The following is a 17,352-nucleotide window of genomic DNA, read 5'->3' on the forward strand; positions in this document are numbered from 1 at the left end:
AAAAAAAAAACTATGTGGTAATACATGACATGTATGATCTTCTAAATTCTCCTGTGTTACTTCCAGGGTTTTGGTAAAATATATAGATTGTGCTCCTGTAAAAGCTGTCTTGCATTGAAACATTTTATCCACAACAAAGGCAGAGCATTAAATGCCTCAGCACATTCTGACACAAAGTATGAATGAACTTTGAGGAGCATAGAAAAGCTACAGCACTGTAAGTATAATCACCAACAGATATATGATTGTTTTTAATGAATAAGGACTTGATGGCTAATGATTTAAAGTAGCATAGTTCCTTTTATATCAATTCTGTAATTCAAATTTCTATAAATACCCTTTAAGCACCCCTTTGGGATGAAGCTTTATGGTTGCAATTAGGCATAGAGACTAGAAAGACTAATATTTGCAGTCTGGAGACAGAAAAAAAAATGAGAACATAATTATAATTCAGAGTGATAGTAGTATGGTTGATAAAGGCAAGAGTGATGTGGTAGAGCAAAGTGGCCTTTGGCTCAGTCTGGGAAGGCTCAGGGAACACTTCAAGTGGCAGATGATTAGAATCCTGAGGGCTAGTTAGAGACCAGCACGGGGGAAATGTGGGAAAAGGGAAGAATCTTCAGGTAGAGAAACAATATGTAAGAAGGCAGGATATTAAACAAAGAGCATTGTGGGAACTTTAGAGTTGCTTGAAGAGGAAGAATGAGAGATAACATTGTAAATTCAGGAGCCAAATCACAAAAGATTCTTGAATGTTAAGGCTAATAAGTTTGGACTTTGTTATGGAAAGAAAAAGGAATGATATAATTGATTATAATTGTTTTTAGAAAGATGATTCTGATGGCAGAAAAGGATTGTTTGGGGGCAGGGTGAAACTGGTAATCGGGTTAGTCAAAGAGCTACAACTGAAATCTAGGAAAAAAGGGCAAGGACCTAAACTGAATCATGACAGTAGCAGTGGATGTAGCATGTATAATGAATCCTATATTTAATAAATAGAGTTGACAAAATTTGATAACTAAATGGATAGGAGGTGAAGGAGAAAAGTGAGCTCAGGATACCCAAGATTCTGTCTGAGGCACCATTTCAAGATACAGGTTTTAGGTTTATGGAGTAGAAGGTCATATTGACTTGGAAATGCATCCATGTGGAAATATATAAATAGTTGAAATAGGTGGTCCAATAGTTCATTACAGGGTCTGGGTTTATAGTATGTATTTAGGAGTCATCAGAATATAGTGTTAGTTGAAGACAAGGCTATGAATGGGCTCATCCAGCCTGTGCAGAATGAGAAACTACTGGAGTAGAAGATGGAACTCAGGAAATGCCAAGTTTATGGTGTGAATGGAAGAACAAATCCACAAAGGAAACAAAATTTGTAAAAAACATATCCACCTCAAGGGAAATGATAAATGCCAAAGTATGAGTATCAGCCAGAAATGGTTATTTCATTAGTGTCTCCAGAGGCATGCAAAACATGGTAATGGCTGAAAGTATTCATTAGATTTGATAAAAAAAAATTTGTTGACATCAACAATATTAATTTCAGTGGAATAGGATGTTAGAAAAATCATTTTTTGAAAGGCTTTATAACAGTATTCTCAAACCTTGACTTTACTCATAGGCTAATCTCATTTCTTTCCCACCACTTGTGGGGGCGGGGAGTAAGTTTATTTATTTATTTTAATTGAGATGAAAGAAAAAATCCTTTGTCACATATGCAATGGCTGTCCCTGACTCAAAGATATTTTGGCATGCTTCAAGGCAGAAAATAAGGCAAAGACTGTTGCAGTCTTCTGATACTGTTAATTGCAAGTAGTCTGGCCAACTGAGATTAAGGAGCAAGATATGTTTTCAAAAATGCAATATTTAAAAATGTTAAAGTATTAGCCCTAATAGATTTTTTCACAAAATAAACAGAAAAATCAGGACAAAATTTCTAAAAAGCCAATATTTTCCCCAAACCCCTCTGTCACATAAAGTCTGCTACAATGTATTGATATATAGGATAAAGAATATTTCAAGGTGAACCTGAATTGGCAATGAGGACTTATTAATTTAATTTCCAAAGCGTACCCTGACTTTCAAGACCCTCCTTGATCAAATCATAACTATGACTCTAAATTTCCTTCTACTACTCTCTCCAACGTAAATTTATTGTCAGTGGCTTCTTAATACTTGGCTGATGAGCCCCCCAGGAGGCCAATACTGTAGTAGTGTTTGAAAACCATATATATAATTGTATTTTCTCAATTAGCAGGTATTAAATGTTATCATTACTATGCTGTGGAGGAAGGTATGATAACATTTTTTTGTGTTATGAATAGAAAAGATTGAGAATAATTCACCAAACATACCTCATGCTTTCCTTATTTTACATCATAAGCCACACTATTCCAAAGTCTCACTTCTTCAAGGTACAATGTAACTGACATCTTGACTCTGAAGCCTTTCTCTAGTCCCTGAAGATAAAAATGTCTTCTGTCTCTCTTTTCTTTATATCTGTATCTTATGTCACTTTCACATACCACTATAGTTGTTTGTGTATCTTATTTATTCCACTGGATTGAAAATTCCTTAACAGAAGGAATATGTCTTGTTCATTAAAAAAATTAACTATAACTAACATACAGTGTTGTATTAGTTTCAGGTGTACAACATAATGATTCAACATTTCTATAAATTACACAGTGCTCATCACTGTAATTACACAGTGCTCATAACTACACTGTTGCAGGTGTAGTCACCACCTGCAACCAAACAATGTTTTACATTATTAATGACTTTACTCTCTACAGTATACTTTTCATCTCCATGACTTATTTCATAACTGCAAGTTTGTATCTTTTAGACTCTTGTATCTATTTCATACATCCCCCCCTCACTCCTCTCTGGCAACCACCAATTTGTTCTCTGTATTTAAGTCTTTTTTTTTTTTGGTGTCTTTATTTCTTCCTTTTTTAAAATTCCACATCTAAGTGAAATCATATGTTATGTCTTTCTCTGGCTTAATACCTTTTAGGTACACTAGATAAATGGGCTCATCCAGTCTGTGTAGGATGAGAAACTACTGGAGTAGAAGATGGAACTCAGGAAATGCCAAATTTACGGTGTGAATGGAAGAACAAATCCAAAAAGGAAACAAAATGTGTAAATTGAGAGAAACATGTCCGCCTGAAGGTTTTGTTTCAAATGGTATGATCTCACTTTTTAAATCACTGGTAATATTCCATTATATATTTATACCACATCTTCTTTATCCATTCATTTATTAATAAGCACTTGGGTTGCTTCCATATCTTTTCTATGAATAATGCTGCAGTAAACACAGGGGTGCATGTATCTTTTCAATTAGTGTTTTCATTTTAAGTTTTATTTTAACTCCAGTAGTGTTCAGCTGTACCATACAGTGATTCAACAATTCCATATGTTACTCAGTGCTCATCATGAGAAATGTACTCTTTAGTCCCCATCACCTGTTTCACCCATTCCCCTGCCCACCTCCCTGCTGGTAACCATCAGTTTGTTCTCTATAGTGAAGAGTCTGTTTCTTGGTTTGTGTCTTTTTCCCCCTTTTCTTATTTGTTTTGTTTCTTAACTTCCACATATGAGTGAGATCATATGGTAATTTGTCTTTCTCTGACTGACTTATTTCACTTAGCATAATACTAACTCCATCTGTGTTGTTGCAAATAGCAAGATTTCATTCTTTTTTATGGCTGAATAGTATTTCTGTGTGTGTGTGTGTGTGTGTGTGTGTGTGTGTGAGAGAGAGAGAGAGAGAGAGAGAGAGAGAGAACTGTATCTTCTTTATCCATTCATCTGTTAATGGACACTTGGACTACTTCTATAATTTGGCTATTATAAATAGTGCTGCAATAAACATATATCCTTTTGAATTGATGTCTTGTATTTTTTGGATAAATGTCCAGAATTTCGATGACTGGATCATATGATATTTCCAACTTTTTGAGGAACTTCCATAAATTGGTGTAATTGCACAAATTTACATGCCCACCAACAGTGCACAAGGGTTCCTTTTTCTCTGTATCTTTGCCAATATTTGTTATTTATTATCTTTTTCATTCTGGCCATTCTGACAGGTGCGAGGTGATATCTCATTGTGGTTTTGATTTACATTTCCTCAAAGATGAGTGATGTTGAGCATCTTTTCATGTGTCTATTGGCTATCTATATGTCTTCTTTGGAGAAATGCCTGTTCATGTCTTTTGTCCATTTTTAAATTAGGCTTTTTTTTTTTGGTGTTGAGTTGCATAAGTTCTTTATACACTTTGGATACTAAAACTTTATTAGATATGCCATTTGCAAATATCTTCTCCCATTCAGCAGACTTTTAGTTTTGTTAGTTGTTTCTTTTGCACTGCAGAAGCTTTTTATTTTGAGGTAGTCCCAATAGTTTATTTTTGCTTTTGTTTCCCATGCCTCAGGAGACATATCTAGGAAGATGATGTTACAGCTCCTCTCAGAGAAATTACTGCCTGTGCTCTCTTCTAGGATTTTTATGGTTTCGGGTCTACATTTAGGTCTTTCCTCCATTTTGAATTTATTTTTGTGTATAGTATGAAAACTGATCTAGTTTCTTTCTTTTGCGTGTTGCTATCCAGTTTTCCCAATCCATTTGTTGAAAAGAGTGTCTTTTTCCCATTGGAAATTCTTTCCCCTTTGTTGAAGATTAATTGGCCATATAGTTGTGGGTTTACTTCTGGGTTTTCTATTCTGTTCCTTTGATCTATAGGTCTGATTCTATGGCAGTACCACACTGTTTAGATTGCTACAACTTCGTAGTATTTCTTGAAGTCTGGGATTGTGACCTTCGGCCTTGTTCTTTTTCAAGATTGCTTTGGCTCTTTGGGTTCTTGTGGCTCCGTACAAATTTTAGGATTGTTTGTTCAAGTGCTGTGGAAAATGCTGTTGGTATTTTAATTTATTTATTTATTTATTTATTTTTTTAATTTTTTTTTCAACGTTTTTTATTTATTTTTGGGACAGAGAGAGACAGAGCATGAACGGGGGAGGGGCAGAGAGAGAGGGAGACACAGAATCAGAAACAGGCTCCAGGCTCCGAGCCATCAGCCCAGAGCCTGACGCGGGGCTCGAACTCACGGACCGCGAGATCGTGACCTGGCTGAAGTCGGACGCTTAACTGACTGCACCACCCAGGCGCCCCTTTATTTTATTTATTTATTTTTTAAATGTTTATTTACTTTTGAGACAGAGACAGAGCATGAGCAGGGAAGGGGCAGAGAGAGAGGGAGACACAGAATGTGAAGAAGGCTCCAGGCTCCGAGCTGTCAGCACAGAGCCCAATGCGGGGCTCGAACTCACGAACCGTGAGATCATGACCTGAGCCGAAGTCGGACGCTCAACCCACTGAGCCACCCAGGTGCCCCGTTGTTGGTATTTTAATAGGGATTGAATTAAATCTGAATATTGCTTTGTGTAATATGGACATTTTAACAATATCAGCTCTTCCAATCCTTGATCATAGAATATCTTTCCATTTGTTTGTGTTGTCTTCAATTTCCCTCACTGATATTTTATAGATTTCAGAGTACAGGTCTTTCATATTACTTGGTTAAGTTTACTCAGATATTTTATTGTTTTTGATGCAGTTGTAAATGGTTATGTTTTCTTAATTTCTCTTTCTGCTATTTCATTATAAGTGTATAGAAATACAACTGATTTCCCTTGTATGTAACTGTTTTGTCTTGTTGCTTTAAAATTTTTCCTTTCTCATTACTTTTTGCCACTTTAATTATTATCTACCTTGGTGTGGACCTCCATGTGTTCATCTTCTTAGGGGCTCTCTATGCTTCCTGGACTTGAATGCTATTTCCTTGTCTGGGAAGGGAAGTTTTCAGCTTTTAATTCTTCAAATAAGTTTCTTTCCTCTTTTCTCTATTTTCTCCTTCTGTACCCCCTATAACATGAATGTTATTATACTTAATGATGTTACTGAGTTCCCTTAACCATGCTTTAATTTTTATGATTCAGTTTTTCTTTTTTAAGTTCATCTTGTTTGCTTTCCATTACTCTGTCATCCAGATGCTGATTTGTTCAGCATTCTCTAATCTGCTGTTAGTTCTCCTGTATACTTTTATTTCAGTAATTGTATTATTCATTTCTGACTGTTTTTTTGTTTATTTTATAATTCTTTGTTGAAGGCCTTATTGAGATCCACCACTATTTTTTTAAGTCCAGTGAATATCTTTATGACCATTACTTTGAATTATTTATCAGGCATATTATTTCTATTTCATTTAGATCTTTTACTATGATTTTGTCCAGTTCTTTCATTTGGGACATAGTCTTCTGCCCCATTTTGGCTAACTCTGTTTGTTTATAGGTAGATGGACAGCTATGTTTCCTGGTATTAAAAGTAGTGGTCTTGTGAAGAAGAGGTTTTGTGGTGCCTGGTAGTCAATGTCCCCTGTTCACCAGAACCATGTGCTCCCGGGGTGTCTCCTGGATATTGGCTGTGTGAGCACTGCTGTTGTGGCTAATCCACTAGCTGACTGAACTTTCAGTCCAGTTAGCTGCAATGACTGGCTTTACCTGCTGTGGTTTCACAGGACAGGGTTTGGTCCCTGTGCTTTTGTAAGGCATATCTGAGATAATCATGGGTTTCTCGACAGTTGGTGTTGGCAGTCAGGCTAGCTGTCAGTACTCTGTTTTCTGCAACTATGTACACACCAATTGGCAGAGTACTCTCCTTACGTGGCCCCCTGAGTAGCTTTTGTTGGTAGTTGGGGCTGGCAGTCAGATCAAATTTTCCATCCAGGATGGCTGTCACAGCAACAGGCACAGTAAACAGGGGGCTCTCTTTGAGTGGCCAGCTAAAATGCTCAGCTACTGGAAGTGCCCATGTGCTGGTGTTGAGGGTTATTCCCTGCTATCCCCAGGGCAGGAGTGACTTAGGAATGGCATTGGTCCCTTTTGGGCTGTTTGCACAGTATATAAGGGCAGGAGCTCCTTTTGAGGAATGCCTGCTGAAGTGGAAGAGATGAAGTGGGTTTGCATGGAAACGTGACTTGGGGTGCATGGTGCTGGCAAGATAGCAGGTGTTCCTGCTGATATCCACAAGTGTCCAGCTAGGTTGGGGGAGGGGAAGAGAAATGATGTCTGCCAACACTTTTGTTCCTGAGGAAATTTCCTATTGATGCATGTCCCTCCAGCCCATGTTCTAAGATTAGTCAATAACTCTCCATGTATATTCCAGGCACTATTCAAACTGCGCTATATGTTGTGTTGAGTCAGTAGGGTTACTTACTATGCTAGCTCTTTAAGTAGAGGAGGTCCCAGTTTCCTATGCCCCTTTGGTCTCCCTGAAGCTAAGTCCACTGGTTTTCAATGTACCCAGAGTTAGGCCCTCCAGATTTTCAAAGCTTGCCAAGTTAAGCTCCGTTGGTTTTCAAAGTCAGATGTTAGGAGGACTTGTCTTCCCAGTGCACATCCCCAGTGCTGCAGGTGCCTGGTGTAGGGTCTGATCCTGTTGCTTCACCATGCTACGGTGTCCCTTCCATTTGTGGTTAGTCTTACGGGCCTTTGGTTCCCAACCATGTCCCTGCCCCTTTTCTTCTTTTCAATGTGGTCTCCTCTCCATGATTAATTGTGGAAGGTTTGTTCTGCCAATATTCACATCATTTTCAGAGTTAGTTTCACAGATACAGCTGTTATTTCGGCGTGTCTCTGGGATGAGGTGAGCTCAAGATTCTCCTATTCTTCTATCCTCCTGACCTCTGTCTTTGTTAATTTTTCTAAAATTTGCAAATATTGTGTTGCTTCAAGTTCCAAATAAGAAAATATTACCCACTGATGTTACGGCTAAATGTCAATGTAAAATCATTCACATAACTGATACAATATGTCAGATGTAATATATCTTAAGAGATATTTTAAATGTGTTACCATGAAGCTAAAGCATCTTGCAAGTCTCCATTACATAGGAGCAATGATATCTCTGACATATGAGAGAGATGTTGGATAGGATGCAATTACCTTCATGGGTCCAAGAAAATAGAAGAGCACAAATAAAGAAAAAATGAGGAAGCCCTGACCAGGCAACAAGCATTCTCACAGGGACCTGTAGATATACACCATGGAGCCCTTAGGCATACTGTTACTTTTGTTGTTGTTGTTGTTGTTGTTGTTTTACATTTGATCTTAATCTGACTTCCAAAATACTCTTTCCTATTGTGAAAGAATCACCTGATCTGCCAACATGTTTTACTAGCAGCATCATTCTTGCACTGTAAATAAGTAAACTGACATCCTGACTTATTAACAGACCTCATTTAACCAAGTTAACATGTGAGTGAATGGATAAAATAAGTTTCTCTCATGAAAAATTGATCACCAAATGCTAGGATATGTTGCATCCAAATGTGTTCACACTATGAGCTCAGACTTTTGGCTTTTCTTTCTAACATTACTGTTTAATTGTTACATCATGCATACAGCATGCTATAGACACTTACTGAGTGAATCAAATGAATAAAAACTATTCTGACTAAAAGTCAACTGAAAGGTATTGAGTAGCTAATGATACCAGATTACTTTATATATGTGAGTCCTTTCAAAAAGATCAATATATATGGTTCACTGACCATTTTCATCATTCATACACTATGTAGACCATGCAAATATAGTTTAAAAGAGCACAGGCCACACAATCATTTGCTAATCGAAATTATCAAAATAGATTATCAAATAAGCTTCCCTTATTGTTACAGGTAATAGAAACAGTACCTGTAATACTGGTAGATGCCATCATTCTTTTTTACTTACACACAAATTACATTTTGGAATTATTAAAAAAGTTGCCACTAAATTCAGTGTAAAAATTTTCTCTCACTGTTTTTGGAAATGTGAGGATGAAATAGCTTCACAGAGAAGTGTTTCAACTTAAAATGTACACTAGCTTTTACCCAAAGTGAATAAATTATCTTTTAAGCTATAACTGGTTATTTTCTAAATTTGCCAACTGATAGTAGAATGTTTTTAAATAGTAAAGAACCTCCAAAATGCAAAAAATACAAACTGTATCAATCAAAATCAAAGAAATCACTTTTCCAAATAATATAAAAACTAAGAAAAGTTAAACACATATTACTCATATTTTTAAACAGAAGAAGTTCAATGCTATTGCAATAATTTAATAGAGATCTATCAAATTTGATAACCACTTTACAGCAAGTTTTAAAAATTCAGAAGTTTTCTAACAGAAAAAAATTACCTGTCCAAGACTTTCAGTAACAATGGAGCTAATAAGAACCTGGTTATTTGGAATTTTCTATAAAATTACTTTATCTCCATTAGAATAGTGAATTTTATTAATTTTTATCAAAGTGTATTTTTTAAAAGATTCAACAAACAGGAACCTATATTTCTTTCTGTTTCACATAACCTTGGATTTTCAATAACAAGTATTTCAAACATTTCAGGTAAAATAATAACAGAAATATATTAAGGCAAATTGAGAAAAAAATTCTTTTTTTTTTTTTTTTTTTCAACGTTTTTTATTTATTTTTGGGACAGAGAGAGACAGAGCATGAACGGGGGAGGGGCAGAGAGAGAGGGAGACACAGAATCAGAAACAGGCTCCAGGCTCCGAGCCATCAGCCCAGAGCCTGACGCGGGGCTCGAACTCACGGACCGCGAGATCGTGACCTGGCTGAAGTCGGACGCTTAACCGACTGCGCCACCCAGGCGCCCCGAGAAAAAAATTCTTTAAAAAAGGCTGTTGAATTTACTTGTAGACCAAAATGGCATATGTTCAATTCTTGATTAGATACTGGTAAAATAAACTGGTCTAAAAAAGCATAAGGATATTTTTGGTGTGAAGAGATTGTAATTTAAAAAACTGCTTTATTTTTACTTATGGGATTAATGCTTCCACAAGTAATGGCTACCCATGTGTTCTCCTGGCTCTGTAGTCTCAGATTTAGCCAAGTGAAAAATGCATCCTTGTAATTCCTTCAACCTCTAGGCTCATATGGAGCTGTGCTAAGGAAGCAAACTAGTTATTAAATAAAGTGACTTAAATCCCTTCATGATGGTACAACCCAAATTCTGTTATCTGCTTTGTCTGAGTATAAATTAGAGAAAATAGTGACTGGAAGAAATTCATTTCTCTATGTCCAAATTATTTACATATGTTTATCAGTTATGTTTCTTAATTAACTTTAAGCACCCCACTGTACTCTGAATACTGTTTTGACATATTATATGAATAGAAACATCCAGTTTTATTTTCAACCATTTGAAGTTTGTTAAATTTGGTTAAATTAGCACTTAGAATGGAAGACACACTTTTAAGAAGATGTTCAATTTGTCTTTCTCTGAACTACTATAACATCTGTGCTTTAACATACAAACTTATGCTCTTCCTTAATTGTTTCAATCACGTAATTCTTGAATCATCAAGACTCAAAGTATTATCTATGACTATTGTATTTCCATAGCACACAGTAGGGTCCTAGACAAGCAACATATTATTTAGGATCCTAGATAAGTATTTCACACTGCTGAAATGCATACTATAACATGCTGTTTAGACAATACTTAATTTACTGAACAGGCCTTAACAGTTTTCCTAGTACAACAAATATGGTAAAATTTCCATTTCATGCTATTATATACAAATTATTATTACCTGGCAATGATTTAGACCACTTGACTACTGAAAGAAGTTGTCTCTCGCCTAGTTGATTAAGACTTGTCAGCAAAGAACTGGAGGTATCAGGTTTGGTGTTGTCATGTCCTGCATAGATCACATCTGGTTCAATGCTCATTAGTAGGTTAATCAATGGGGGGATCAACTGTATGTCTTGATTTGGTGAAAAAGCGATTCTCTGGCTTAGGGCTTGGCTTTCATTTGGAATGCCCACAGGCTGTGGGAGAGCAACGGCATCCAATGCTCTCATAACTCTGACTTTATTGAACTTTTTAAACTTTCGACCTACACAAAAGAAAAAAAGAAAAGATCATATAAATATATATCATCCAAATCTTTCAGCATACTGTTATTTTTCTTAACAGAAATTAGAATTATAATTCTATAATTAGAATTATAGTTTAGGAGGTTTTAGCATCAATCTAATAAGATGAAATTGAATAAATAAAATGTTAGGTCTCAGATTTGGATTAAATAATTAATTACACCAGGGCCACCTGGGTGGCTCAGTCAAGCATCCGACCCCTCGTTTTGGATCAGGTCATGATCTCATGGTTTGTGGATTTGAGCCCTGTGTTGGGTGTGTGTTGACAGCATGAGGCCTGCTTGGGACTCTCTCTTCCTCTCTCTCTGCCCCTACTCCACTTGCATGCTCTCTTTCTCACACACCCTCAAAATAAATAAACTTAAAAAAATAATTACACTGCCATTTGGCAGGTTGGTGTGGTGTGAGATATTTACACCAGTATCCAATGGAGGATTATGAAGTTTTGCAGCAACATGAAAAGACAAATGGCTTTTAGTAAAGACTAAGCTCAGTATTGGTAAATATTCTGACAGGATTGCCTTCCAAAAGCTAATGCTACAGCCTACATTACTTAAAACATAATTTTCAGTAAATACCGAATCTTGTTTTGGGTTTCATTCCTTTAGGAATGTGTTGAGAGTAATATAAGATGATGGATGGGTTAGGAGGATCCTGGACTCACTTTGTCCTCCAGATATACCAAGATAACAGCTATATTTATTCAACTAACTCTGAAAATGATCTGAAGACTGGCAGAACAGAACTTCCACAGTTGTTCGTGGAGAGGAGGGCACATTGAAAAGTGTAGGAGGGGGGCACCTGGGTGGCTCAGTCGGTTAAGTGTCATGACTTCGGCTCAGGTCATGATCTCCTGGTCCGTGAGTTCAAGCCCCGCATCGGGATCTGTGCTGACAGCTCAGAGCCTGGAGCCTGCTTCAGATTCTGTGTTTTCCTCTCTCTCTAACCCTCCCCCATTCATGCTCTGTCTCTCTCTATATCAAAAATAAATAAACATTAAAAAAAATTAAAAAAAAAAAAAAGAAAAGTGTAGGAGGAGTGGAAACACAGCTGGGTACTAAATATTTCGTGGTATTGACACAAATGGGAGGGACATCACAAGCATGGAAAAGCAAGAGGATCTGACCCCACACTAGGCACCACCTGCATTGGGCACCTGTGCCAGGAAGATGAGTCCATATAACATTGGGCTTTCAATATCAGCATGGTTTAACATGAAGAGCTTTAAAAATCAGTGGGCTTAAAGCCCATCCTTGTGGGAACTAGTGCAAATATTCTCCATCTACCTTGTTAAAACTGTGTACTCAACTGCTGAGTTTCCCTGTAGAGACTCACTCCACCTAACCCCACCTGCCTCAGTAGGCATCCATCAATCCATCTGGCTCTGGGAAGCAGAAGGAAGATAACTTCATATACCAGCATGTCCGCAGTCCTAGCAGCCCAGCCTCTTGGCTACCTGCACAGGAAACAAGCCTTACCCCTCATATACCTGAAACTGTGTCAGAGTGGCTAATTGTAGACATTTGGTCTGACTGCTGGCTCCATCCACTAATAAGCCCATTATGACCTCAAACAAGACCATCAAAGATCGAAGACCGAACCCTGTCCAGTGTGCCCACAGCAGGTCATTGCAGCTGGTTGGGCTGAAAGTAACTGCAAATCATCCACAACAGTAGGGTATACACAGCTCTTACAGGGGCATCCCTGGAGCACTTGGTTTTGGTGACCAGGATGGTTTATACTATAGGGTACCACAGGACCTCTTCTTCACAAGGCCATTACTTAATACCAGAAAACATACGTGACCTACCTAATACACATAAACAAACACAGAGAGGAAAAATTACGACATAGAGAAATATCTTCCAAATGAAGGAACAAGACAAAAGCACAGCAAAACATCTAAATGAAATGAAAATAACCAATATGTCTGATAAATAATTCAATTATTGGCCACAAACATACTCACTGGACTTGAGAAGAGTGTAGATGATTTGTTAGATCTTCAACAAAGAGATGGAAAATACAAAAAGAAATAGTCATAAATAAAGAATTCATAACTGAAATAAAAAATACACTAGAGGAAATCAACAACAGATTGGAGGATGCAGAATAACACATCAGAGATCTGGAAGACAGTGTAATGGAAAGCAACCAGGCTTAACAAGAAAGGGAAAAAGGAATAAAAAATGAGAAGAGGTTAAGGAAACTCAGTGGCATTATCAGGAGTGATAATATTTGCATTATAATAATCACTAAAGGAAATGAGAGAATAAAAAGGGCAGAAAAGTTACTTCAATAAATAATAGCTGAAAATCGCCTTAATCTGAGCAAAAAAATACATCCAAGTCCAGGAAAACAGAGATCCCCTAACAAGATGAACCTAAAGAAGTCCACACCAAGATAGGTAATTATAATGGTAAAAAATTAATGGTAAAGCAAAATTTTAAAAGCAGAAACAGAAAACAGTTGCATGTGAGGGAAACTCCATAAGGCTATAAGTTGATTTTCAAATAGAAACTTTGCAAGACAGAAGGGAATGACGTGATGTATTCAAAGTAGTGAAAGAAAAAGACCTACTATCAAGAATATTCTACTGGTAGATTATAATTCAGAATTGAAGGAGAGATAAAGTGTTTCACAGACAAACATAAGTCAAAGGAGTTCATCACACAAAACTAACCTTATAAGAAATGCTGAAGGAAATTTTTTGAGTGGAAAGAGGGAAAAACATGTATCATGCAAAAGGAGTCGGAAAAAAAAGGACAGCAATATTTATATCAGACAAAATAGACTTCAAAACAAAAAGGACACTACATTTCAATAAAGGAATCCATTCAGTGAGAAGATACAAAAACTGTAAATATCTATTCACCCAACATAGAAGCACCTAAATATATAAAGCAAATATTAGCAGACTCGAAGAGATTAACAGCAATACAATAACATTAGGGGACATAGTATCCCCTTTACATCAATGGATAGATCATTCAGGCATAAAATTAACACAGAAATAGTGATTCTGAATGACACACAGCCCAGATGGACCTAATAGATATACACAGAACAGTCCACCCAAACACAGCAGAATACACATACTTTTCACATACACATGGAATATTCTCCAGAAGAGATCACATGTTAGACCACAAAACAATTCTCAATAAATTTGAAAAGACTGAAATATCAAGTGTCTTTTATGACCACAATAATATAGAACTAGAAATCAGTAACAAGATAAAACTGGAAAGAACACAAACACATGGAGGCTAAACAATTTATAGGGCAACCAAAAAATCACAGAGGAAATAAAAACAATACATGGAGAGAAATGAAAATGAAAACAGAATGACCCAAAATCTTTGGGATGCATGTAAAGCAGTTCTAAGAGGAAAGTTTATAGCAATACAGGCTTACCTCAAGAAACAAGAAAAATTACAAGTAAACAACACAACCTTACAATTGAAGGAACTAGAAAAAGAAGAACAAACAGATCCCTACGCTAGTAGAAGGAAAGAAATAATAAAGATTGTAGCAGAATAAAAAAAAATCAGACTAAAAAACAAAACAAACAAGAGTAAAGATCAATGAAACTAAGAGCTTATTTTTAGAAAAGTAAACAAAATTTATAAAACTTTATCCAGAATCATCAAGGAAAAAGAGAGAGTATTTAAATAAATAGAAGCAGAAATAAAAGAGGAGAAATAACAATTGACACCAGGGAAATACAACAGAGTATAAGACTGCTACAAAAAATTATATGCTAACAAATTGTACAACCTAGTAGAAATCGATAAATATCTGGAAACATAAACAATCTCCCAAACTGAATCAGGAAGAAAAGGAAAGTAGAACAGACATTACTAGCAATGAAACTGAATAAGTGATCTAAAAAGCTCCTAACAAACAAAAGTCCAGGACCTGATGGCCAATGAATTCTATGAAACATTTAAAGAAAATTGAATACCTATTATTTTCAAATTATTCCAAAAAATTAAAGAGGGAGAAAAACTTACAAATTCATTCAATGAGGCCAGCATTAACCTGATACCAAAACCAAAAGAGGTACTACAAGGAAAGAAAACTAAGGGCTATGAACATAGATGCAAAAATTCTCAACAAAATATTAGCAAGCAGAATTCAAGGATACATTAAAAATTATTCACCACAATCAAGTGAGATTTATTCCAGGGATACAAGGGTGGTTCAATATTCACAAATCAATCAAAGTGATTAACTTCAAATAACCAAGGATAAAAACTGTATAATGACCTCAGTGGGTACAGGAAAAGCATCTGACAAAATATATAGCATATATTCATGTTAAAAACACTTTCAAAAAAGTGGATTTAGAAAGAATGTACTTCAATATAATAAAGGTCATATATGAAAAACCCACAGCTAACATCATACCCATGAAAAACACAGAACATTTCCTCTATGATCAGGATCAAGACGAGGATGTCCTGTCTCATCAGTGTTATTCAACACAGTACTGGAAATCCTAGCAACAGCAATCAGACAAGAAAAAGAAGCAAAAGGCATCTAAATGGGTAAGGAAGAAGTAAGACTGTCACAAATTTAGATGACATGATACTATTTATAGGAAACCCTCAGGATTCCACTAAAAACTATTAGAAGTAATAAATTAATTCAGTAAAGTTTTAGAATTCATAATTAACATACAGGAATCTGTTACATTTGTATATACTGGTAATGAAGTAGCAGGAAGAGAAATGTAGAAAACAATTCCATTTACAATCATATCAAAAAGAATGAAATACCTAGGAAAAAATTTAATGAAACAGATGAAAGACCTGAACTCTGAAATTATACAGCATTGTTCAAAGAAAATGATGGCAAAAACAAATAGAAACATAATGCTTATGGATTTGAAGAATTAATATTGTTAAAATGTCCAAACAACCTAAAACAACTTACAGATTTGATGCAATCTCTACCAAAATAGCAATAGTATTTTTCACAGAACTAGAACAAATAATCTTATAATTTGTATGGAAACACAAAATGCCCTGAATAGTCAAAGAAATGTTGACAAAGAACAAAGCTAGAGATATATCAATTCCAGATTTCAGGATATACTACAAAGCTAGCCTAATGAAAATATTATGGTACTGGCACATAAATAAACTACACTCATCAATGAAACACAATAGAGTACAGAAATAAAGCCACACCCATAGTCAATTAATCTACCACATAGGAGGTAAAAATATACAATGGGGAAAATACAGTCTCTTCAATAAACAGTGCTGGGAAAACTGGACAGCTACATGCAAAGGAACTGGACCACTTACACCATATACAAAAATAAACTCAAAATGGATTAAAGACCTAAATGTGAGACATGAAACCACAAAATTGCTATAATAAAATATAGACAGTAATCTTATTTAATAAATACAATTTATTTTTTTTTCTAATTCCAAAGTAATATGTGGCTTTCACAGACATTTTAGAGAATCCCAAAGAATTTTTAAAGTAAAATTTTATTTCTTTATTATTATTTTTAAAAATTTAAATCCAAGTTAGTTAACATAGTGTAATAATGGTTTCAGGAGTAGAATTTAGTGATTCATTATTTTATATATATCACCCAGTGCTCATCCCAGCAAGTGCCTTCTTTAATGTCCGTCACCCATTTAGCCCATCCCCCCACTTCAAGCCCCTCCAGCAGCCCTCAGTTTATTCTTTGTATTTAAGAGTCTTTTATGGTTTGCCTCCCTCTGTTTTTATATTATTTTTCCTTTCCTACACCAATGTTCCTCTGTTTTATTTCTTGAATTCCACATATGAGTGAAATCATGATGTCTTTATCTGACTTATTTCCCTTAACATAATACATTCTAGTTCCATCCATGCAGTTACAAATGACAAGATGTTATTCCTTTTGATCACGAAGTAATATTCCATTGTATATATTTTCCACATCTTCTTGATCCATTCAACAGTCAATGGACATTTGGGCTCTTTCCATAATTTGGCTATTGTTGATAGTGCTGCTGTGAACATTGGGGTGCACATTCCCCTTTCAATCAGCACTTTTGCATCCTTTGTACAAATACCTAGTAGTGCACATGGTGGGTCATATGGTAGCTGTATTTTCAGTTTTTTGATGAACCTCCATACTGTTTCCCAGAGTGGCTGCACCAGTTTGCATTCCAAAATCAGTGTAAGAGGGTTCCCCCTTCACATCCTTGCCAACACCTGTTGTTTCTTGTGTTGTTAATTTTAGCCATTCTGACAAGTGTGAGGTGGTATCTCATCATGGTTTTGATTTGTATTTCCCTGCTGATGAGTGATGTTGACT

The 17,352-nt window shown here is 35.9% G+C and overlaps 1 protein-coding gene and 1 long non-coding RNA gene across 3 annotated transcripts in view; one reads left to right on the forward strand and one right to left on the reverse strand.

Annotated features, from left to right (window-relative positions):
- Window positions 1-17,352, reverse strand: part of PGR (progesterone receptor) — a 105,361-nt gene that overhangs the window by 24,566 nt on the left and 63,443 nt on the right. For both annotated transcript variants that reach the window (XM_060605291.2, XM_060605292.2), the window contains one exon: window positions 10,676-10,981. In XM_060605291.2, the coding sequence (XP_060461274.1) occupies window positions 10,676-10,981 (306 nt within the window). The remainder of the gene's footprint in view (window positions 1-10,675; window positions 10,982-17,352) is intronic.
- Window positions 1-17,352, forward strand: part of LOC144612905 (uncharacterized) — a 66,129-nt gene that overhangs the window by 24,025 nt on the left and 24,752 nt on the right. Inside the window, exons 2-3 of the long non-coding RNA XR_013550066.2 lie at window positions 67-217; window positions 3,023-3,195. This is a non-coding gene — a long non-coding RNA (uncharacterized LOC144612905). The remainder of the gene's footprint in view (window positions 1-66; window positions 218-3,022; window positions 3,196-17,352) is intronic.

Source organism: Panthera onca, chromosome D1 (assembly GCF_046562875.1).
Source record: "Panthera onca isolate mPanOnc1 chromosome D1, mPanOnc1 haplotype 2, whole genome shotgun sequence".
NCBI lineage: Eukaryota > Metazoa > Chordata > Mammalia > Carnivora > Felidae > Panthera > Panthera onca.